Source organism: Pleurodeles waltl, chromosome 3_2, assembly GCF_031143425.1.
Source record: "Pleurodeles waltl isolate 20211129_DDA chromosome 3_2, aPleWal1.hap1.20221129, whole genome shotgun sequence".
NCBI classification, from domain to species: Eukaryota; Metazoa; Chordata; class Amphibia; order Caudata; family Salamandridae; genus Pleurodeles; species Pleurodeles waltl.
This window is the reverse complement of record NC_090441.1, coordinates 132,607,264-132,632,038: the sequence shown is the minus strand read 5'-3', so window position 1 is coordinate 132,632,038 and position 24,775 is coordinate 132,607,264. Positions and strand designations below refer to the sequence as shown.

General features: G+C 47.7%; 1 protein-coding gene across 2 annotated transcripts in view; it reads right to left on the bottom strand.

The window, feature by feature from the left end:
• Window positions 1-24,775, bottom strand: part of PITPNM3 (PITPNM family member 3) — a 1,929,018-nt gene that overhangs the window by 733,477 nt on the left and 1,170,766 nt on the right. For both annotated transcript variants that reach the window (XM_069226994.1, XM_069226995.1), the window contains exon 5: window positions 6,841-7,076. In XM_069226994.1, the coding sequence (XP_069083095.1) occupies window positions 6,841-7,076 (236 nt within the window). The remainder of the gene's footprint in view (window positions 1-6,840; window positions 7,077-24,775) is intronic.

Sequence of the window (24,775 nt, the reverse complement as noted above, 5' to 3'; positions counted from 1 at the left end):
TCGGAAGAAAATGGGCAAGTCTCCCCCCTACCGGAGACAAGTGGACAGGGAGTGGAGGAGGACTACGGCTGCTTTCCTTGCTGCACCCCCCCGAGGAAGAGGAAGAGGCAGAGTGCTGCTGGGTGGCTCCTCTTGTTCGGACTCTGCCCCTGCCCCTGAAAGATCTGTATGGCAGGGTGCTTACAGTTTGTTGTGGCCCTTGAAATCTGCCACGAAAGGAGGAGCCACGTCCAAAACCCCTAAACCTCCTATAAGCCCTAAAGGAGGATGAGGCAGCTGACTGAAGCCCTAGCGACCTCGCTGTGGCTCTGCTCTCCTTAAATCGTTCTAGAGCAGAATCCGCCTTTGTTCCAAAGAGCTTCTCGCCATCAAAGGGCAGATCCAGGAGAGTCGCCTGTACATCTGATGAAAAGCCAGACGAACGCAGCCAAGATTGTCGTCTGGAAACTATGGTCGTGCCCATAGCTCTTGCCACTGAGTCTGAAGTGTCTAACCCAGACTGGATCACCTGGGTCGCTGCCGCCTGAGCGTCCGTCAGCAACTGCAACATTTCCTGGGACAAATTCGGATGGCCTTTCGCTTCCTCCATAAGGGCATGGATATAACGTCCCAAAATGCAGGTCGCGTTGGTTGACTTTAAGGCCATACTACATGAAGAAAAGGCCTTTTTGGCAGTATGGTCCATTTTCTTCGATTCCCTGTCCGCAGGTGTTCCGGGAAACGAGCCAGGAGAGGACCTGGATGAACAGGAGGCCTGAACTACTAAGCTCTCCGGTGTTGGGTGCTTGGAGAGGAAAACAGAATCACTTGGTGCCGCCCGATAGCGTCGCGCCACCGCTCTGTTGACAGCAGCTGTAGACACAGGTTTTCTCCAGATGTCTTTGATAGGATCTAGAAGAGCCTCATTAAAAGGCAAGAGAGGCTCTGCTGTCACTGAAGTTGGATGCAATACCTCCGTCAACAGGTTCCTCTTTACCTCCGCAGCTGGAAGAGGGAGATCTAAGAAGTCTGCAGCCTTCCGAATTACCGCGTGGAAAGATGCAGCTTCCTCAGTGTACTCCCCAGGGGAAGCTAGATCCCACTCCGGGGAGGTATCTATGCCACTCGCAGTATCAAGTCCTTGAAAGTCACCGGAAGGCTCCAAAATCTCACCCTCTTCCAGGTGCTGTCTGCTGTATTCTCCCTCCCCCAGAAGGCGCAAAGCCAGACGTCTGGATAGAAGTCTAGATTCGAGACCCGGCATCGATAAGGCGTCGGCCGACGCCGAAGATCTCTGTCGCCGTCGAACCTCGGATCCGTCCGACGCCGGACCCTACGGCTCCACAGGAACCTGGACTGTGGATTGGATCTGAGGCAAATCCATTGGCGCCGTAGCAGGTGTAGTAGGTCTCCTAGGCGACGTCAAGGGCATTGGCGCCGCTTCAGGTGCAGCAGACAAAAATGGTGTGAAAGGCGTCGATTTGTAAGACGCCGGAACGCCCAAATTAAAGGCCAAAGGGCCAGACGGACCTGCTTGACCTCCACCCGGCGCCATGGTAGAAAAAATGTTAAACATGGCGTTCAAAAACGCCGCAGGATCCGTTCTCGGAGTCGGGAAAGCCGGGTATTGCTGTTGCACCGGCGCCGGCATAGACGCCGTAGAAGGACCAGGTAACTCCTGGCTAGGCTCGACCTCAAAAACCGACCCGGGTGAAGTCGGGGTCGTTGGAGGTGGAGGGGTGACGGTCGGGCTAATCTCCCACGTCGGACGGCGCCGAGCTGACGGAGATGCCGATCTGGACCTGGACCGTCCCTTACTCCATCGGCGCCGGGAGTCGTGACGGCGCCGAGAGTCACCATGGCGATGATGAGTCCTCGAGGATCTTGAAGAGGACTCCCTCCGATGACGCCTCTCCTTCTTTTTCTTGGAACGGGCCAAGAACAATTTTGCCTCCCTTTCCTTGAGTGCCTTCGGGTTCATGCGCTGGCAGGAGCCGCATGACTCGACCTGATGGTCGGAGCTAAGGCACCAGAGGCAATTCTCATGGGGATCGGTAACCGACATCCGACCCCCGCACTGGTTACATGGCTTAAAGCCGGATTTCCTTGGCTGCGACATTGTAACCGTCGATTCGAACCTGTAGCTCCCTGTGAGCCTCGAAGAAAAACCGTTACTCGGAGGCACGGTAAAAAGGGAACTGACGTCTGCACGTCGACGAGGGCTTCTTATTGCCTAGATGATGTCATACGGCGTCGCGTAGAGTCGGGCGATTGTGACGTCATCGTCGACGTGCAGAGCTAGAAGAAATTTCCGTTGAGGCTGGCGCGAGGGGAGAATTCTTTAGGTGAGGAATCCACAGGTAGGTGTATCCATCAGAAATAAGGAGTATTATTGTTGTCTGCAGCTTAATAAAAATCTCCGTGCTCAAGCCAAACTAAGGGCCTCATTTACGAGGCCCTAGCCGCACACTGCGCCACAAGAGTGTCACTTTGTTGATGCTCCAGTGGCGCAGTGTGGCTTTTCATGGCCTTCTAACTATGGACCCCTTTCACGCATAACAGTACTTGAAAGGGGCATTCCAGGGGTGTTGCTTGCGTGTTCCCATGCAACACCCATGAAACTGGAAGGAATCTGACACATTCCCAGATTTGCAAGTCTGGAAATGCATCACATTCCTACTCCACCTCAGGGATGGCGTAAGAGCGACGTAACGGGGAGAAATATCTTTATTTCTAGGCAATAACACCAAGATAATGATCAGTAAATATTAAATTCCTTTCAAATTCCTCCAGAATTATCAGAGGGCAATTTATGTCTCTACGTAATAACCCTAGGATCTGGAGCTACGTTAACAGCCCAGAGGCATACCAACCTCCAGAAATGCAAGTATGGATGTCTTGTACTTTAGTTCATCCCAGTTGTGTTTATAGAATCAGGGAACTGTTTCCTCACATGTTACTTCAACCATTTTCTTGTCCTATTTCTAGGGGTTGATTTTTAGATGAATACAGAAGACCAATCTAACTTGCAAGTACGCATGACAGTGGTTAGCCTTGACTACCCTATTTAGAAAGCCCGTGGACATCAGGGCTACATTTCCAGTTTGTATTATCCCATAAAAACCTATTTGCTAGCATTGTGGGGAGAGTGCATATTCTCACCTCCCGGTAATCTTCTTAAGAGGCTTTAGCGTTATGGAAAAGATATCCTCAACTGTCAATGTTAACAATTTCTTTGTCTAATGAGCCAGTAAATTCCTGAGGGCAGACCACAATTTGGCTGCTGTCATTGTTGGGATATCTTGTTGTGATGACTACATGACGAAACGCATGAAATAACGAGTGGCAAGGTTAATGTATGCTATGAGTCTGTAAACCATTTGTAAACCATAGCCACTGGTCAACGGCGTAAGATTATTGGCGTTTTGGGGCCCCTTACACTGCAACTTTTATATAATTACATTGCTTTTGGAGAACTGCATAATCTAGACATGGCAATCACCAATTCTCAGAGGAAGACTACTTTCTGGAATAACTCAGGACAAGTGAGCTACCGTTCACAAACTATTTCCTTTTCTTGGCCCTCAGCAGACATTCTAGAGAAAATTGGAGTGCTTAAAAATGGGCTAAATACCAGTACGCAGTTCTGCATAATTAATTGGATAAGACATTTGCACAATTCATCTATACAATACTATATCATCTCTATGATGTTCTTCAGTTAGATTTTGGTCAGCTTCCTGGAGTTTTTGTGTCACAGTGTGTTTACTTGTTCACATTTTATAACTTGTCAATATATTAATCTCATCTGGCTGCAGATACCTAATAAAAATGAGGCAAGTGTCTTCTCAAGGCATTTCTGGCATCCCGATATGTGGTATCTGGAAACACTTCAGCAACAAAAACACTTAACCAACAGCACTGAAGTAGGGAAATTATGTACACTGAATACAACGCAAATCAGGCAAAAATCAACCAAATATCCCCTACTAATGCGACCCATGAATTATGCTAACTTGATCAGAAACAGACATTCTGACAGCTTGAAGGCAAGGAAGACATAGCCATGGCTCTGAACAGATGCACCGAGCTTTACATACAATAAAGCCGCCGATATACACACTGTTCAGGTTTAGAAACTAAACTAAGGACTTATTTAGAGTTTGGTGGACAAAGTACTGCGCCCCAAAATGACGTGTACCCGGTCTAACTCACGGTACCCCCACTATGTCTGTGTCTGGATTCGGGGGAATCACAAAGGTTCTCCTGACAGAGCCTTTGCTGGCTGTATTGGCAGAATCCTTTGACCCGATTGGCCCCACTGATATCATTCAATTTGTCAAAGAACCTCCGCCCATTTCCCCTTTTCAGGGCGGATGTTCCTATGTGCTTCTTACCCGCTTAGGATCACCACAGGCAGTCTGGAGTTCCAGAACAGGAAAACAAATGAATGATCCCCACAAGTTGGGAGAAATTCCCTCACCACGGCAGAATATCTCCTTGATTCTTTTCAAAATGAAACTCCCACATCCAGAGTTTGTTTTTGAAAACCAAAAACTTTGCAGTGTGAACACATGCAACATAGCATCTGCACAGCAAAGCTTCAGAGCTTTCAGCAGAGGTGGGGATCTCTAACTCTGATGGGCTGCAGCCAATCAGAGGAGGCGAGTACATGGCTCCGCTGCCCTGCCGGAATGGAGTACAGCCCACTATCGCTAACTGAAGGCCTGATTTAGGAATACTAATGCAAATAAAAGTGTGTAGCCATTTTAAAACATAAGCTACACTAATCATGCGAGCCCCACAGAAAACTGCCTTCCTACTATAATAAAGTTTGCAGAAAAAAACACAAAGGTGCTCTGTGGCATGTTCAAAAAACCTTGGAATAAAATGACTCATAAAACAAAAAGAACCCAAGCAGAACATGTATAATGATTGCATCGACAGCATGTACAATACCTGAGATGAGTTCCCTCACACCAGAAGCAAACACAGATCTTTCAGGGGGGGAGGACTGCAGCAGGGTATAACCGTGGTCTCAGACTCGATTCAGACCCATCTCCAAAAAAACACATTTTCCCTTAACCCAACAAAAAAGCAGGGTCTCCTGGGTTCAGGTACACCAGCAATGTTGTGATGAATGCAGGACAGAAACAGATCTCTGGGGGCAGATACACCAGCAACCAATCCCTTTGGCAGACAGACCAGCAAACAGATTCTTGGGGCAGTTATGCAAGCAGCAGAAGCCAGGCACAGGTACACAAGTAAGCAGATGGTTACCTGTGTAAACTAATAGCAGGATCTATTGGGTGGATACAAAAATAATCTCTGTCATTGTTGCAGCCAGGGGTGGCTCCTCTGCAATAGTGAAGGAGCATGGCCCCACTGACAAAGAGCCAGCAGCAGAAAAATAAAATAATATGTTGTTATCCTTTTATTTTTCGGCTGTGTTGCACAGCCGGGTTGGAGAAAAAGCACAGACTGTAATGCACTGTCTGAGCAGCAGGCCATGCCGCTCTGACCCATCCTAGCACTGCTCTCATGCTTGGTATAGCATGAGAGCAGTGCTAGGATTGTGTGGGGGGGGGGGGGGGGGAGCCTGTGCTGGTGTCCCAGGAGAGAAGAGGAGTGAAGTGGATGTCGAGGCCGGACAGATAAGTTTAAAAAATATATATTTTATTATTACTCCTCTTCCCCCCCACAGTTGGTTGCAACTCAGTAATAGAACAATATTACAGGTACCATCTGCTTTTCTAACAGAGTTTTTGAGCTGAAAGGGCACTGGACTGATACTGGGTGCGCCCTTGTATGTGGACATTTGAAGTGATCAAAGTTAGAGTGCCAGTTTTGTACAATGCACCATATAAAGATTTTAAATTATTTGTCACTATGGAAAAACTATTTGCCTCAAGGCCCCACTAATTTTGATGGAGTTCCCTCCCATTCCTACCACGGATATATATTAACGCCTGCATTTGCCTGGTTAAATATCTAACTGCATCTATGATGGGCATGTGCCTGAAAAAAGTTTTTCAACGCTCAAATAACTTTCACATTTGTGTGGAATTACACTATTCTGGTTTAGTAATATGTGTGGGTAAAGTGCATTTCGAGTGTAAATTCACGTTTTATGGACAGAAATTATGAATTCGCATCCATAAAAAAACCATCTGTACCTATATGGAAATTAGGTGCATAAATGATTTTGTGAATCAAGCCCAGTGTTTGTGAAATGTAAACCAGAGCCCGGAGAATTCATATGGTGACTCTTCTGCTGTTTCCTCCACAGAACCTCTTAGCATCCATTTTAAAGCACTGGCATAAAAGGACATGGCTTTGCATAAGTTAAACTACAGAAACATTAGCATATTTAGAGTAGGTCAGCTAAACTACGTATGTCTGATAGTGCTCAAACCACATCAAAGTCCTGGCTATTTCCAACCATATTCTTTTGACTTGTACCAGACGTGATTGTTAAGGGCTTTATAGTTAACAAAATGGCTCAAAGAGTTTCATCTCTGATATGTAGATGACCAGTCAGTTTTAATCCTAAATATCTCAAAATACCAACTCACACTTCAGTCTGCTCAGGAAGATAACTTGAATGCTATTACAATAGGTAATACTAATACCTGGGATGTATAGCAATGAGAAAATAGCAAAAATGTGCTTTATGAAGTGCTACATATAGTATTATTAAGGTGATACTGACAATGCATAATAGACTGGATAGACAACATGGGTAACTTCTAACCCTATGTGCTCACATTCTGAATTATTAGCAACTATATAAGATAAATTTTTCTCTTTCTATAACACGTTCATAATAATTTTACATGAACATAAATGTCTGTGACCTACTTGGAAACAAGAGAAAAGGCCTCGGAACAGATGGCTGGACAGGGGACAAGTTTGATGAGTATGTGGCCCAGAGCTGCTGGGAAGTGGGCTCTGGTCACTTTCTCGAAGACCGAGCTAAAGGTGTTGATGTCAGCAGTCTTGCAGTTCTGGTCTCCTCCTCCAGTGTCCAAGATGTTGCCACCATGCAAGACCAAAATCAGGACATGGGTTTTACAGCTTCTTGACTGCATCCCCTCCTGAAAGGAGAAATGAGGACAGTTTTTTATAGAATGTTCAACACAATGCATATTAGATTTCGAGGCATAAGCTGGACAATGGTTGTAAACACTTCGAGATTGCTGCATTATTGTTTGTCATGGACATTACCGCAGAATAGTGCATGTTGGATTGTCTGACTATGCATTAACAGGAGATACTAAAAACAATGTTGTTCAGTGTTTACACCACTGAACATACACTGTGGTGTGTCACCTCCCCAGATAATCAAAATTGTGAAAATTGTCACTGAACAGAATAATGGCAGAGGAGTCTTGACTTACTCGCCCTCACAACTTCTGCATCAGCACTTCTCGATTGTCTTAGGTACTGCATGGCTAAGAAGGCATAATCCTATGATTGATTAGAACTCCCTTTGCATGATGTTCTCATTGAAATATTGCCAGAAGGTGTGTTATCAAAAGAAGGCCCATGAAACGAAATATGCTCTCAAAACATCAGCCCCTGGCTCAACCTCTGGTACCTTGGCAACAAGCAGGCATGCTTAGCTTAGGAGACAGGTATGTAAAGCATTTAAATACACCAATGCAGTACACAATTAAGACACAACACATAATACAAATAGTAAATATTTTTATCTTTAAAATGATACTAAAACGCCAAAAATCCAATATAGGGTACCAAAGCTATGAATTTGTAAATATTAAATTAAAGAAATGTGCTTTCTAGTGCTTAGAAATCAATAGCACCAACCAGGGATATCTGGTCGCGCTTGACAGGGACAAAGCCAAAGTTTGAGGCCTACTGTGACGGAGCCCTGCACTGAGCGGGTGGCCTTGATCAAAACTTTACCTTCGTACTTAGAAACTTTTTTTGAGCTTTGCTCTCTCTATGTCATATGGTCCTCTGCAGCAAGCCGATTTTGATGCAACGCCATTGGCCTGCTTTTCCACGAGGCCTCAGTCAAATCCTGGAAGTCTGGCGTCCCGGAGCTTTCAGCGGAACAAACCTGAAATTCAGGCCAGGTCGCGGTTGAAGGTAGTCAGTTTGACTAATGACATCGGGTCAGTCCACTTATGGAACTTTTCCCCAAAGTTGCTCCAAACTTCTCCAAACATCTGGAACTTCTTCCTGAAGTTCCTCTTGAGGGTTCACAGTGTCCAAAACACAAATCCAAAGGACTAGAAGCTCTGAGATGGTCCTTGGAAGTTTAGGTCTACAATTCCAAGAATGCGCCTTAAAAGTCCATCCGACACACTAAAGGCTGGGGACGTTTATGATAGTTGGTGCAGGCAAGCTCTGTTAACCTGTTGCTTTCAGGGAGTCCACTCCTGAGTCCTTTTTGAAGCAAGGCAAAGTACATAGGGCTAGTGTTCCAGTGTGTAACAGGAGCAGTACTTCCGAGTGCAGTTCTTTAGGTTGCAAATCAGGGTCCCAGAAGGGCATCAGATCTGAGTTGCAATGCAGGTCAGCCATATGTATTCAATCATCTTGGAGGTAAAAGCATGGGGGAGGCACCTCTGTCCAATGAGATGCAGGGTGGCACCCAAGAGCATGGCAGCTTCCTCCAAAGTGTGGCATTTTCTTGTCCCATCAAGCACAGCACTTTAAAATCCAAGACAGATGATTTTTCTCCAAAGAAGCAAGACATGGTTAAACAAACCTACTGATGTGGCTCATTTCCATTAACATTCCCCCTTTAGACCATCTGCAAATTCCTTTCCTGGGCTTGCTATCCATCTGTGGGTACAGGGTGAGAGGGCAGGCCTGGCTGGCATTCCTTTCTGTCCTGCTTCCTTAGAAGCTCAGTTTGATTTACCCAGCCCTCTTCCTGGCCTGGCCTCTGCAGTTTCAGAACCCCTCCCCCATCAGATAACCTCTGCTGAGTGTAGGCCACTTACCATCTCATCATAGCAGCCTGGCTAATCCTGTTAAGGCTGACCAATCAGGAGAAGCCACCAGCAGGCTGGATTTTGGTTTACAGAAAAGAAAGTCCTATAACTTTGTTTCTGTGTTAGTTATGATAAATTCAACAGTGGCAAGTTGTTGGATTTTTCATTACCAACCTTTTGAGTCCTTTCATGACACATTTAGCTCCTTCCTATACTTATGGGTATATGCAATATTCCCATGTTATCCTATGAAGCTAAATATCTACAATGAGGAAAAATGAAATGGGCAATGTTTCCTTCACCAGGGCATATAAAACATATTTTATAATGGCCCTGTTTATAGTTACATGGCACCCCAGCCCTGGGGCACCCAGGGGAGACATTAGGGTGACTTATATGTAAAAAGAATGTAGATTATCACTTTGGAAGTACCTTTAATTCCAAAGTCGAATTTTCACACATTTTACTTTTCAAAGACAGTCTGCAAGGCAGGGCTGCCTTTAAAAATGACAGAAGGCAACACAGTAGTGCACACTCCGGTGCAAGAAATCTACTGGGCCTCTAAACTTCTCTGCCCTTTTATATACTAGAGACCTATAGATAGTTTGAATCCCCCTTGCCCTATTATGTACTAGGGACATACAGGAGTCTGTCATTGCCAATTGTAATTGTACCACATTACCATTTACCTTTTGATCAGAGCACTGGCGAAGGGCCTGGTATGCAGAGCCAAGGTCACAGTCAGGGTCAGTTCCCACCAGCATCAGTCAGAAACCATGCTAAAAGAATGACTTTCTCACAATGTTTATTTGTATTTCTTGTTCTCAAGAATCATCACAACTTTCCTGCTCTTTCTCTCTGATTGATGTGTGTACTTTGTTTCCTATCAATAGTGACGGACCAGGAGGAGAAAGAGAATTCTCATCAGAACCACAGCCTTTACAGTACCCCTACTAACACTGACATTGATGTCTCAGTCTCCATATTTTACAAATGAGTACTGCTTGCTTTTGATAAACTTCCTGATATTTCCATCTAATTGTCTTAATTGTAGTTGTAATTCACTCATTAAACAATTTAACTAACCTATTGTGGATATATATTTTGGTGTCCTTGCATGTATATCAAATGAATTTGTCTCTTGGGAATGACTTGCTTCTGGTGCCAAACTAGCACAGGCGAACGTCATTAATTTTCTTTGAATTTTGAAAATAGAGAAACACAGTGTTGCACAATAAAGGATTTAAAGTGCACCGAAAATAAAGTTTTGTTTTTTTAAATAATTTTTTTATTAGTTTTTACAATACAGATACATAATGCAAGCCTTTAGTATGTTTGTTACAGGATAAACATTTCTGATTAAGTTACGTTCAAACTTCTAACCCCCCCCCTTGTTGCACACATACGTTCCCACCTATGACTTTCAGTATTGCTTCTTGCTGTATTGGCTGGCTACTTAAGCGTGTGATGCCGCGCTGTGGGGCCCTTCATTCACTTACTGGGGAGGTCCTGCTGTTGCTGAATCCGATTGCCGCGCCGGCTGGACGTGTGCTGCCAAGGGTTACGTGGTGAGAGGTGGTGGCCGCGTTTAAATGTTTACATGTTTGCCCTATGCGTTTTCTAGTGTGCTTGTGTGAGGGGCACGGGCCAGTGATGGACATATGTGATTGGGGGGGGGGGGGCGGGAGCTTTGCCCTGCCAGTATGCTGTTCGGTATAGTGTGGTCCTGTCTTAATATGTCTGGATAGGTTTCTGCAGAGTGCATTCTATTTAATGCCTATCCCACTTCATGCAGGTTTATCATCATTGTTAGCCTCAAGTTTAGCTACCAATGTTCCCCAGGCATCGCTCCCTGTGCGCTGTTGACCGTTACGTGCAAGTTTTTCCAGTACCTGATGTTCTGTGCGGACCCAGCGCAGAGTGAGGGTGCGCCAGGTTTTCAGGTCGGGCGTTAGGCGCTTTCCAGTGCATTGCTATCAATCTTTTGTACATCACGCAGGCTAGGTCCGCAAATTTATGTAAGTGCCTGTGTTTTTTTTCTTTTGTCTTCAACCCCAGTAAGCAGGACCTAGGATTCATTTCCAACACGGGGCCCGTCATCTCCGACACCTCCTCCACCACCCTGTTCCATACTATTTTTACCTGAGGGCATTCCCAGACCATGTGGTAAAAGTGTGCCAATTGCGCTTTACATCTGGGGCATGACTGCTCCGTTTCAGGGAACATTCGCTTTATCCTGGCTGGGGACAAGTACGTTTGGTGTATATAATTAAACTGGGTGTATCGAAATCTGGGGTTTCTCGACACACCCCGGGCGTGACATAGCACTTTCGGCCAGTCCACTGGTGGGATCGGGTCAGGGAGCACAGTGTTCCACCTCTCCCTGGGCCTCTCCAGGTAAGGTTCCATGGGCTTCCTAAGGATCTTATATAAGGATGAGGTTACTTTTGTTTGGGCGTTGTCCTGTAGTATGTGATGAATTATGGGGGAAATCTCTGGTTCTGATACACCTGCCCCCCATGTTTGTTTAATTGTGTGGCATATTGCATGGTATGCCAGGAATTGCCCAGGGTTCACTGCGGTGAGAGCCTGCACGGCCTCAAACGACATTAGTTTACCATCTTCAAAGCAATCACCCACCGTCTGTGTGCCCGCCTCCGACCACACCAGTGGCAGGTGCGACGCGGCATGGTGCCATCCTGGGAGACGGTCCAGCGGTATGTGCGGGGAGTACGGGAGTGTCCTGCATACCCTCTTAACATATTTCCCCCAGCAAGCATGTGCTACTGAGAGCAGTGGGTTATCGAATCCACTTTTGGGGTGTCTGTTTGAAAGCCATGTTAGCAGTGGGATTCCTTTTAGCCGGGAGTGTAGCCATACAGCCTCAGCCGATTCTGGCCTATGGAACCAAAGCTGTAGCCACTGCAACTGAGCTGCCGCGTAGTACAGTTCAAGGTTGGGGGCTCCCAGTCCACCCGCGTCCACCGGACGTTGTAGTGTAGCCAGTGCCACTCGTGCTCTTCCCCCGGCCCATATGAGCTGTATTAGCATTGCATTCAGGTCCCTGAAAAAACTTCTGGGTATGTTGATTGGCAAGGCCGCAAAGTAATATAGCAGCCTGGGCAATATCAGCATGTTTGCGATCGCCACCCTGCCAGGCGGTGACAGTGGCAATTTGGTCCAAAAGCGTAATGATCCCTTCATGGAGGCCAGCGCTCTCCCCAGATTGCCATCTCTAAGGTGCTCTGTGTTGTGATATATGTGTACCCCGAGGTATTTAAATGTGTCGAAGCACCATTTCAGGCGTCCCGGCGGAGCCATTTCCTGTCTACCCGACGGCCACTTGATCAATGAGAACACACACAGCTTTTCCCAATTTACCACTAGGCCGGATATTCTTCCATACTCAGCCAGTAGTGATATTACTGAAGGTATCACCTCAATCCCTTTACGGGTGTATATTAAAGCGTCGTCAGCGTACAGTGAAATTGCATGATGGACCCTGTTTCTAATTATTGCCCAACTGCTTTCCATGGAGCGCACTTTAGTTGCTAAGGGTTCCATTGCTATAGCAAATAATAATGGGGAGAGGGGGCAGCCCTGTCTCGTGCCCCTGGAGATTGGGAAGCTGTCAGATATGACTCCCCCCGTTTTTACTCTAGCTTGTGGATTGGAGTATAGTGTCCGAACCCAGCACGTGTAATTGGGGCCTATTCCCATTCGCCGCATTGTGGCCAGAAGGAAGTCCCACTCTAGCGTGTCTAACGCCTTTTCAATGTCAAGTGATAACACCATGTCCTCGTGTGCGTCCGGTGGGGTATCTCCTATTATACTCAGGAGTCTGCGGGTGTTTAAGAAGGTGCTGCGCTTCGGGATGAATCCATTTTGGTCCTCGTGTATTAGAGTGTTCATAATGGGGGCTAGTCTGTTTGCCAATATTTTACCCAATATTTTACAGTCTGAGTTTAAGAGCGAGAGGGGTCTGTAAGATTTGACATCTGTGGGGTCCCGGCCTTGTTTGAGGAGTACCACTATCATGGCCTCTCTCTGGGATGGGGGCAGCTGTTCGTTGGTCCATGCCTCCTCGAACACCTTTAGCAGATGGGGCTTCAAGCGGGACGAGTAAGCGGTGTAATACTCTGACGGTAGACCGTCTATACCCGGCGCTTTATTCTTGGGCATCTGCGCTAGGGCTAAGTCTATTTTGCTAGTTGTGACAGGAGCTTCTAGGGTGTCCCTGTCTGCCTGAGATAGTTGCGGTAATGATGAGCCCCCCAGGAAGGATCCAAGCTGTGCAAGTGTACACGAGGTGCGTTTGGTATATAAGTTTGCGTAGTATTCTCTAAACGTTTCATTAATCTCGATTTGCGTAGAGACCGTGGTTTGTATATCAACCCGGATAATCCCTATGGGGGGCCGTTGCCGATCTTCCCTCAGTAGCCATGCCAGCATTTTCCCCGACCTATCACCTTCCGTTTGCAGTCTCATTAGATGGTAGTTGTAGTCATGGCGACGAAGTCTATTGTCTGCCTCATTATATTTTATGCGCACTGCTTTTAGTACCGTGTGGGGGCCCTCTCCCGCGCGACTGCTGTTTCTGCTGCTCTTAGTTCCCTCTCTAGATTAGTTATTTCCGAGTGCAGGGTGCGCCTCACTCCCCAACTGGTGGAAATGCACTGACCTCGTATCACCGCTTTATGAGCTTCCCACTCCACCGCTCGTGAGTTTGCGGTTGAGTTGTTCCTTTCCCAGTACTGTCGCAGTGTGGTGTTCAGTGTTTCTGCGAATGCCTGGTCTTGAAGAGCGTCTACCTGCAACCGCCAAGTGGAGATGCACTGCCGTCTCCTGCCCCAAACCAGTGTTAACCTCAGTGGTGAATGGTCTGAGAGTGTTTTTGCTAGGTATTCTGTCCCATTGACCAGTGCCCCTATGTCCTGAGTTCCCCATATTATATCAATTCTAGTGTGTGTTTTGTGCGGGGCAGAGTAAAATGAGTATTCCCTCTGTTGCGGGTGTCTCATGCGCCATACATCGTGGAGCCTCATATCTCCTGCCCATTTCTGCAGTGGGCTTGTGGTGCGCCTTCTCATTAACGAGCCCCCTTGAGCGTGAGATCTATCCAGTGTAACATTCGGTGTGCTGTTGAAATCGCCGCCCCAGATGGCCGGGGCTGACGGATTCGATAGTAGTGTAGGCGTGAGTGTATCCAGAAATCCTGGTATACCGCTGTTTGGGGCGTATATCCCAACTATAGAGAGTTGTCTACCGTCCAGCTGGCCTTCCACCACCACAAATCTGCCCCGTGGTCTATTCTATGTGCCGTTTGAAGGAATGGGACCCCGCCTGCAATCCATATCAGTACTCCCCTTGCGAATGCTGAGTATGTTGTGCCTATCAGCTGCCCTCCCCACTTCACACGCAACTCCCGTAGGTCTGACTCCAGTAGGTGTGTCTCTTGCAGAATGGCAATGTGTATGCCCAGTCGCTTGAGGCGTGCATAAACACGAGATCTTTTACTCCCTGCTCCCAGGCCCCTCACATTCCATGTCACTATGTCATATTGATCCCTGTTGTAATTGCTGTGTGGTGCCATGTGAGATCATTAAGTCTGCCTGTACGTGGTCTTCCATCTTGCAGCATAACTTTCCGGCCTGCAGCCCCTCCGCTGAAGCTATTTATTATTAATGCCTGCTGCAGCAGTATTCAAAGTTTTAGGATTGGAACTGTAGTGTGCTTCTTAACTGAATTGCTACTCCCTCCCACCCCAACTAGTTCCCCAACCCAACTAATAACTTGTGTGAAACTACTTAACACGTTAGTGTGTGCAAAAAGCTGTATCCGTCTGGATATCCGTGGTGGTATTAACATGCCGACTGGATGTGGCTCTTTTATGGGGCTCACATCTGTCCGCAGACTTAGGGGGTTATTACAACTTTGGAGGAGGTGTTAATCCGTCCCAAAAGTGACGGTAAAGTGACGGATATACCACCAGCCGTATTACGAGTCCATTATATCCTATGGAACTCGTAATACGGCTGGTGGTATATCCGTCACTTTACCGTCACTTTCGGGACGGATTAACACCTCCTCCAAAGTTGTAATAACCCCCTTAGTCTGCAAATACTTTTTGGGTGCCTCCAGAGTGTGCGATCCTCCTGCCCGGACCCCTCAACCCCGTCGGCTCCCAGAGTGCACCCTCCTCTGGCAAATGTGTGTACAATTAAAAGATAATCGTTGTTGGGAGAGGGCGCCCTCTCCAATGTACTCCGTTGCTCAGGGGGCCCCCGCATCATCCGGTCCCTCTTTTGTGGATGCTGGTGTGGAGGAGGTGCGGCTGTGCGCTGTTAGAGTTCGTCTGCTGTTCTGGGGCAGACCTTCGGTCCCCTCAACTCTACTGTTATGGTGAAGTCGGAGCTGGCCGTGTCCGAATCCAAGTTGATCTCAGGGGTCACCCTGATTACTTCAAAATTATTTTGTGTTAGCAGGGGGGTCTCTTTTAACACTTTAGCTCTTTCTTCTGCTACTTGTTGTGCCGACGGCAACCCCCTGGCGCGTCTTCTGGAGCGTTTCCTTGACTCGGAGGTGGTCCATTCCTCTCCGCCCTCCGTGCTCTCGCGGGGGTGCGCCAGGCCCTTAGCGTGCAGCCATGTCCAAGCATCCTCTGGGGAAGTAAATATATGGGTTTGGTCTTCTGAAACCACTCTTAGTTTAGCTAGGAACAGTAGGGTGTATTTAATGTCGTGTTCGCGCAGACGCTGCTTGATTTTAAAATATAAGTTCCGTTGTGTTTGCACCTCTTGTGTGAAGTCTGGGTATGCGTTAATGACTGATTCCTCAAAGTTGAATGGTCCTTTGCTGCGGAACTGCTGTAATATTGCATCTCGGTCCCTATAATTCAGGAATCTAGCAATCAACGGTCTGGGTGGTTGTCCAGGGGGCGGAGGTCTGCCTGGTATTCTGTGCACCCTTTCCACCGAAAAGAGCCTGGAAGGGGCCCCGTTTAATACTTCTTTAATTAGCCATTGTTCTAGAAATATTTCCATGCTGAGTTGCTGCATTTTTTCAGGGAACCCCAGAAAGCGAATGTTATTACGGCGCGATCTGCTCTCCGCCTCTTCCGTGCATCTCCTTAGCACCTTCAGCTCTGCATCCAGGCGTTGGATTTGTTTTTGGTTATCCTGGGTCGTGGGGGTCAGTTCGGCCAGCCCCTCCTCTGTCGTTTTCACTCTTCCGACAACTTGCGATGATCCACCCTTAATAAGTTCAGGTCTTGCGAGACCGCATCTATTCTACTTTCCAGGGATGTTTTAGTGTCCATAATCGCCTGCAGTACTTTCTCGAGCTGTGCGGATTGTGATGCGAGCGTGCATTCTAATGTTTGTAGGGACGGGTTTGCCTGTTGATCGCTAGTTGCCACATTGGGCGTGTTTCTATCTTGATTCTTGGCCGATTTAGGCCTGCCCGCCATTTTGCCAGTCTGATAGGTGCTTTGTAGGGTGCAGCGGAGTACTACTCAGCACAGTCCTGTCAGCCGATTACCCTTTTACAGCCATTTATTAGTTCAGTGTGTGCTCCTCTGCTTTCCAAGTTTCGTTCAGGGGGGTGGGATCCAAACCGGGCCCACACACTGTCTTGGCTGCCTAGAGCGTGCCCCTGCTAGCACACAAGGTCTTGCGGAGGGGGGGCCGTCGCCCTCCCCAGCGATCCCGGCGCTGGGCTATCCGTGGGAGTATGCCCCATGCCCCTTGGGGTGACAGAGTATTTGTCTCTTAGTGTAGTTGCCGTGCAGCCTGAGGACATTAGTATTGGCCGGCGTTGTTGCCCAACGGTGAATGACAGCGAGAGTCAGTGCAGGAAGAACTGGGCAACTTAAGTGGGGCACTGGTGTCCACCCCCCAGTGGGGGCCACGCCCGCCTCTTCAGCTTTCTGCGCGTCTCCCAATGGCTCACAGGGCGGGTGGGGTGGGTTATCTCTGCCTTGTGTTTTCCTCTCGCTCACCCCAGGCTCCTTATATCTTCCTTTGGCACCTGTGGCCGGGGCCAGCAGGCTCACTTTTGGTGCACTGTTGGGTGCGAGCGTAGGGGGGGGGTGATGTTCCGTGCGTGAGGCGCAACTGAGCAGTCTTCCCCTTATTCGGCAGCAAGGTGGAGGGGGGGGGGGGTGGGGGCAGTCCCGGCCGTCGCGTAGCTCCCGCGGCCGGGAGCTAAGCCTCCTATTTGTTTCCCCTCCTTACCTCAGGGAAAAGTGCCAGCTGCCTCCGTGCCCATTATACTTCGGCTTGATCCTGGAGCCGCTGACCCCCAAGTGCCGTCCTATCCTCCGCTAATCCCCAGCAGGCGGGCGTCCCTTCCCGTCTGGGGACGTACCTGCCCCCACCTCCAGGGGCCCGACGGGCAATCCGGCTCCCACCAAGGGGGGACACACGCACCAGCCCCCGGCGCCACCCCGCACCGCAAGAGCGCCGGGAGCGATATTGGCAGCTCCCGCTGCGCCAAAGGGCTCCAGTCGGGGGTCCACGAGGGCAGGCCCAACTCGATCCGGGCGGGCCAGTCACTCCACTCATTCGCCGGAGATTACCTCTCCCGCGGTGGGGCGTCGTCCAACTCCCCCAGGAGGGCTCCGGACGGGTCCGCCAGTCTCACTCCGCCTCTGTCCGGGCACCGCCGGGCCAAGTGTCTCGCGTGCTGTCCCCCAGTTGTGGGGCGGGTCTCGGGGCTGCAGCGCCGATTCCGCCGGCGCTGGGTTCCGCCTGCTCGCTCCGGTACTCCTGAGGCAGCTCACTCAATCTCGGGGGGCCGGTAGAGCTCCGGAGGCGCCCTTCAGGATTTATTTAGCGAGTCCGGGACGGAGCTTAAACACTAGGCATCCATCCCGGTCGCCATCTTGGCTCCTTCCCCCACTCAAAATAAAGTTAAAAAGGCGGAGCATGATTTCAAAATCAAATATAAGCAAAATTGTGGATTCTGCCTCCCCTCCCCTTTTGCCCCCTGGGAATGTGCGATAGACTGGTGTGCCAAACAGGAAGAAACACTTTATCTATCACGGGCATGCTGCAAGAAACATGGAAATATATGAGGGAAAAGGCTGACGTATTGGGAATTGACCTATATGCAAACCAGGGATAAATAGGCAACTTCTAAGTATTTCAAAGAAGGAAGTCAGGGAACTATAGACAACAGTTGATTTCCATATGCAGAACAGAGTATAACTTTAATGGACTTTTGCATCTGTAGTCTATGAAAGAAAATTATTTGTACTACCTTGGATCTTCAAATACAAAATATGAGCTGAATAATTGGATAAAATTACATTTGGGATTATAAGCAAAATTAAACTTGACAACGGTATTCATTGTAATAAAATTAGTATGTATTAATAATAATGTATCTATGACATGAAAACATGATTACTGGGCACCAATTAGCAGTGGCTGCTGGTAAACTTTGATAATGTTTGGTCATAAAAGAACTTCTTTGATTTTGACTTAGGGAGAGAGTAAAGCAAGTGGGCTCAACATAGTCAGGTGGGTTCAGGGGTGCGCTTCAAGAAAATGTTGGAAAAAACAGAGCCAAATCAAGCACCTTACATTATAAATTTCTCTTACACTGACTGGAACCTCTAGAATTGTAAACATATTAAAGGGCTTAACAATTAAATATTTCAATACTTTTGTAGGCTGCCAGGCACACATCCCGTGAAGGATGAAATTTACCCTTCACTAGAACACATAGAAAATATAGTGATAATACAATAAATTTTCACGATAATGTCCCTTACGTTGTGCGAAATATCTATTACTTTCAAACCATTGTGGAAGGTAACATCATTTTTCAAAATGTATGTAGCATTTTTCTTCTATTCACTTTTCCACCCAGCCTCTTTTAAGAAGATTGTGAGTGTTTATTATGACTCAGAATCTACATGGAAGGGGGAGGGTGAACAAATCAAAAGTCACAACATGCAGACTGCTAATCTTACAAACTCACAGAGCAATACTACTGCATATGACATGGAGTTCACAATCAGAGAGAAGACCAATTGCACCAAAGTTCATGCTCAGTCAGCAGAAGTGACCACATAATGAAAGCTTTACCAGTAATATAGAACCGATTAAATAAAAAATGCAAACCCTGAACTGAATTCTTGCTCAGATATTAGCTTCAAAGATATTTCACCAATGCATTCCTTTTGTTGGGAACATTAGTTTACCAAACTACAAATATTCAACAACAGAATGCATGGTTTTCATATTAGATAAATATATTCAGTTCCCCAAACATTTGTCCTCATTTTCATGAAAAAACAGAATGTTATCCCTAATTAACAGATTTTCACTTTTCAGAAATACATTTTTATCCTCAAAAAAGCTTCTAATTTTCACTAATCACTTACACATATTAGCACATATAGAGATCTTCTTTTCTTATACACACTTGTGCGCGCACAACACAAACACACACACACACACACACACAGAGTCACATACACAGAAAACAAGCTAGTGGCCAGCAACAAATTGGAATGTGCTGCCTGATTCTTGGAGCCACTGTAATACCACAATGAGAATAAAGCCACTAAAGCCATTAGAGTCATTATTGTCCATTCCATCAAAATACAGTCTGGTGCAGACTGCCTAATGTTCATGAAAGAGCTAACCAACTCATCTATAGGAACAGTGGCAAATGCTGACTTCACATGCCTACCTAAGTTAGATAAGAGCAATTATGTGGGCTTGCGCATGCGTATCGCTTGCGAGACGCAGTTGTAGTTAGAAAAGGGCTCGGAGCCCCGTCCATGTCACATCAGTGTCTTTCATTGGTTCGTGGGCTTGCCTTTTAAAATCTGCTTGCTTTCATTAGTGGAAGGCATGCATACGTCATGCCTTTTCCGATGGTTGGCACTCCTCGAGCGCAGCGACCAAGTACCGAAAACACACGAGGCTCGCTGTTTTCCGTCCGGTTTGTGGACTACTTTCTCTCTTTTTTCGCAGCGCGATCTCGCATGGCAGAAGTCGAGCGCTTTGGATGACATCGACCCTGTTACATAGTTAATTGCACTTTTGCCGGTTACGTAAATCTTTGCACTTTTGACGATAGGTTTCACTACGAGTGAACTGTAGCAGTGCGATTGTGCTCTTTTTTCCATTTTTTTTTATTTGCATGCTCACACTTGCATCCCAATGGTCTCCCAGGCATCTTCATGGCCCTCCCAGACTCAGAGATCCGGAGCCGAACCCGATACTAGCACTTAGCCTTGTGGTAGCTACCAGTAACTCGGCTTCTGTGCCGCTCTCCATGACTGCTGTATCCTGGTTGCATGACTTCTAAAATGTAAAGTGATACCTTAAATTTCCTTTTCTAGTGTTGTTGCTCTCCACCTTTGCAAGAAAGAAAGGAAGATTACATTTGAACATTTCCTGAAACCAAAAGCAAACAGACAGCTGGGAAGATAACCTTTCCTCACGGCAAGTTGCCTTTCATGTAATCTAAGGAACATAACAATTACTGAAAAACACATGTTTACCAGACAACCTGTTCAAGAACTTTGTCATACTAGCCTTTATGGAATATGAAATACTGCACCGCTTCCCAATGAAAAATGTAATGGGTTGTGTTTTTCTTTCCCAAAACGTTGGAATGTTGATTATGAAAGCGTTCTCGATAAAAACGTGAAAGTATTTGACCACCTCCATCAAAGATGTACTTTTCTTTTCCAGAGGAAACAGTGGATGGAATATGTGTGTACAATTCAATTCACAAGCCATTTGACAGTCTTTCAGAATTGTGTAATTGCAACAGATGTTTTGGGTTGCAAGGGCTTTGGAAGAAAGGATTATGTATTTTAAAGAAAAGTTTCATTTTTTTCCCTAGCAGCTTTCATTCGAAAGCGTCACCTTATACAACAATAAGCACACGTTACTGTTTGTACTGCACAAAATCTTTATACCATGGTTGTGTTGGTCATTCTTGTGCATGAAATGTGGTTCTATAAGGCTACCATGGTTCTCCTACCTTCCATGTTCCAAGGTGTACATTTTGCAATTAAACGCAATTGCTGGTGACTGAATAGAAGGAGAGAATATCTCTTTCAACAGTGCCAGGGCTGTAATAAGCAGACTGCATCTAAATACTACTGGATCTACAGGGTTTGTTTACAGAAGACCATACTAGAAAAGCACAAACATTGGTGGTATGAATAGCTAGAGCGAAGACACCCTTGGGAATCCTATTTAAGCAGACATCTGTTTCTCAGGTTGAGCATTGCAGCGCGCAAGCGCTTCTTTTCTGATGTTTGGTATGCATCTGGGCTTTTAACCACGCCCACTGCACGCCCATCACTATCACTCGTTCTTGGGCTTTCCCTTCAAAGATCCTTTCTTTTGGTTGGTAAATGCTTTACATTTGTCCCTCCTTGGGGAGGTTTAGTTACGCCTTGGACATCGCTCCTGTTACATGGCTAATTGCACTTTTGCTCATTCGTTTGACAGCGAGCGAACTTCTTTTTACTTTTGTGTGCTGCTTCACGCTGATGCCGTGGAGCTTTGAATCAGCTCGCTTATGTGAAACTGTATTACTTTTCATTTTCAATTTATGTGGCAAGAAAAGTCCAGTTAGGAGTATACATCGCTAATAGCTCTAACCCGAGCAAATGTGAGACCCATTGCATTGCAAATGCTTGTTATTATAACCCACTTACAAATATCATTTTCCTTTAGTTAAAAAAAAAAAAAAGCTAACCATCTAATGTTGTAAAATTAAATCAGTAGCATTATACATCTGATGGTGATACGTAATGAACAGACATCAATATCTCAGAGTAGCATCTATTATTAGGCTTAGCTTCTATGGAACAATAACCATAGCTTCTTCTCTGCCTTAATTAGTAAAACATGACATGTTCTTTTAGGTTTTAAAAACACTTGAAGAACTGACACACACATAGGGGGTCATTCCGACCTCGGCGGTAAAAGTCGCTTATCGCCGGCCAGAAGGCCGCCATAACACCGCCGCGCCCGCGGGAAACCGCCACGGTCATTCTGACCCGCAACTGGCAAACCGGCAAAAACCCGACATCCACAAAAGTCCGCCACACCAAAGGTCAGCGGGAAACTGGCGATGACCAAACCTCCACCGTCACGCCAACAGAAATACGCCCATGCCATTCCGACCTGCAAATCCCCGCAGCGGTCTTTCAACCGCGGTATTCCATTGGCGGTACACACCGCCGCGCTCAAAATACACACACCTTTACAAAACACTACCACATTGGATAATTCAAAATACACACACCTGAGACACATACACACACCACTCCCACACACCCAATTAACTATAAAACACACACCCACATCACCCACAAACCCCTACGACCACAATTGCGAGTGAAGGACAGAGAGAGAGAGAGCACAGCATAGAGTACACCATCACACAGAGGCAAATCACAACATCACCCACACAATTTCCACGCACAAAACACCATACACCACCACACTCACCACACTCTACAACACATACACCACCCCTCACCTCATCCACACCACCCCATGGCACCCCAAAGACACCCCAGGTTCTCTGACGCAGAACTCAGGGTCATGGTGGAGGAAATAGTTTGTGTAGAGCCCCAGCTCTTCGGTGCACAGGTGCAGCACACCACCATTGCCAGGAAGATGGAGCTATGGAGCAGAATAGTGGACAGGGTCAACGCTGTGGGACAGCATCCACGCAATCGGGACGACATCAGGAAGCGGTGGAACGACCTACGGGGGAAGGTGCGTTCCATGGTATCAAGGCACAACATCGCGGTACAGCGGACTGGCGGCGGACCCCCACCTACTCCCCCAGAATTCACAGGGTGGGAGGAGGAAGTCTTGCATATCCTGCATCCTGAGGGCCTCGCAGGAGTAGGCGGAGGAATGGACTCTGGTAAGTCAAATCTCCACTACTTCATTCCCCCCACCCCACCTGCATGCCAAATCATACCCCCACCCTCACCCCCATCACACCAACTCCTTGCAAATGGCTCACCATCACATCCCACCCATCCCAAAACCTAGCCCTGCGTGCGTCCCCAAAGCATGGACACCCATCCCCAAAGCATGCCCACTGCACACACCCATCACCCCCACAAGCCACTGTCACAAAAGCCCCCACAAGGGAATGCCAGCACTGGGGGACACGGCCACCCACCCATTACACGAAATGCCACATACAGAAGCAATAACCATACTCTTATACCCCTGCAGGACCCGAACGCCACCACACCGCCCAGGAGGGTCCAGAGATGTCCATCCCACCCCCAGAAGAGGCCCCCAGTGATGACAGCAGCTCTGTCTCCCTGGACTCTGATGACCAGCCCGGCCCATCGGGGACCTCGGGACAGTCGGTTCCCCACAGACAGCCACAGGCTACACCAGACCTAACCCCCTCTGGGAACACCAGCACAGCTCCCACCCAGCGGGCCCATGCCTCTGTCTCCAGGACACGTCAATCAGCGGTGTGTCCACCACTACAGGGCACCCAGGTTGACCTACCACCCCAACAACAACAGGGACCTGGGGGCAGTGGTAGTGGGCACACCGTCCAGGGGACAGAGGCCCAGGGAAACAGGGGAACTGGGAGGGCTGCTGTGCGACAGGGGGGGGACAGGCCCAGGGAACCGACTCTCCAAGAGGCCCTCTCCTCCATCATGGGAGCATACCACCACTCCCAGGAGACGATGGCTACGGTACTGGCCAGGTTCCAGGAGATCCAGGTCATGCAGGAGCAACAGTACATGGGGTTCAGAGAGGAACTGAGGAACATTAGTTCCGCAATGGGGACCATCGTCGTGGCCCTAACCCAGATAGTCACCACATTGCGGGACCATGTGGCACCACAAAGGGCCCCTGTCACTAGCCTGGACCAGGAACAGCCTACCACCTCCGCCGGCGCTAGTGGACAGGAGGCCCCCACACAACGACGGGCCACCAGAACCCCACCTCCTGCAGAAGAAGAACCACCCCACAAGCGCAACCTGAGATCTCACAAGAAGACAGAGTAGGATTGCAAGACCCCCGCCAGCAAACGATACCCCCTGATGTCATCCCACTGTCCCACATTGTCACCCTGTCCAACCTTGAACTGCCCCTGCTCCATCTTTCCACAGGCATATGGACAAAGCACCTGTGCGACTGAGAACTGGACTCTGCCATGGACATTACTCCACCATCACCCATCCACGTTTGACAATCATGTTCCTTAAATTTAGCACTTGAATTAAATCACTTCTTGCACTAAACAAATCTGGAGACTGCTTGTATTTTGAACAAATGTATTAGACATAACAGTGCCAAAATGTTCAGTTACATTGTGATGACAACATACCACTGTCACACAGCTGTAGTCCATGGGCAAACAAAGCAGAGGTCACGCAGTGGGGCCCACAGCTCTGAAAACGGAAGGGAAAGTCACAACTCAGTTAACAGGAACTGGGGGGGAACTCAGACAGTAGAGAGGCAGGAGACTTTAAGTAAATGTAAAATGGCGTGGTTGATTCGTACCTGTGTGCTACTGAAAATACTGTTGAATCACTGTGTCCCTGTTGTCTGTGTCGTCCCCGTCGTCTTCCTCCTCTTCACTCTCCACAGGCCCCACAGCTGCTACAACACCACCATCTGGACCATCCTCCTGCAGGAAAGGCACCTGGCGTCGCAAAGCCAGGTTGTGAAGCATACAGCAGGCCACGATGATATGGCGCACCTTCCTTGGTGAGTACATTAGGGATCCACCTGTCATATGCAGACACCTAAACCTGGCCTTCAGGAGGCCGAAGGTTCTTTCTATAACCC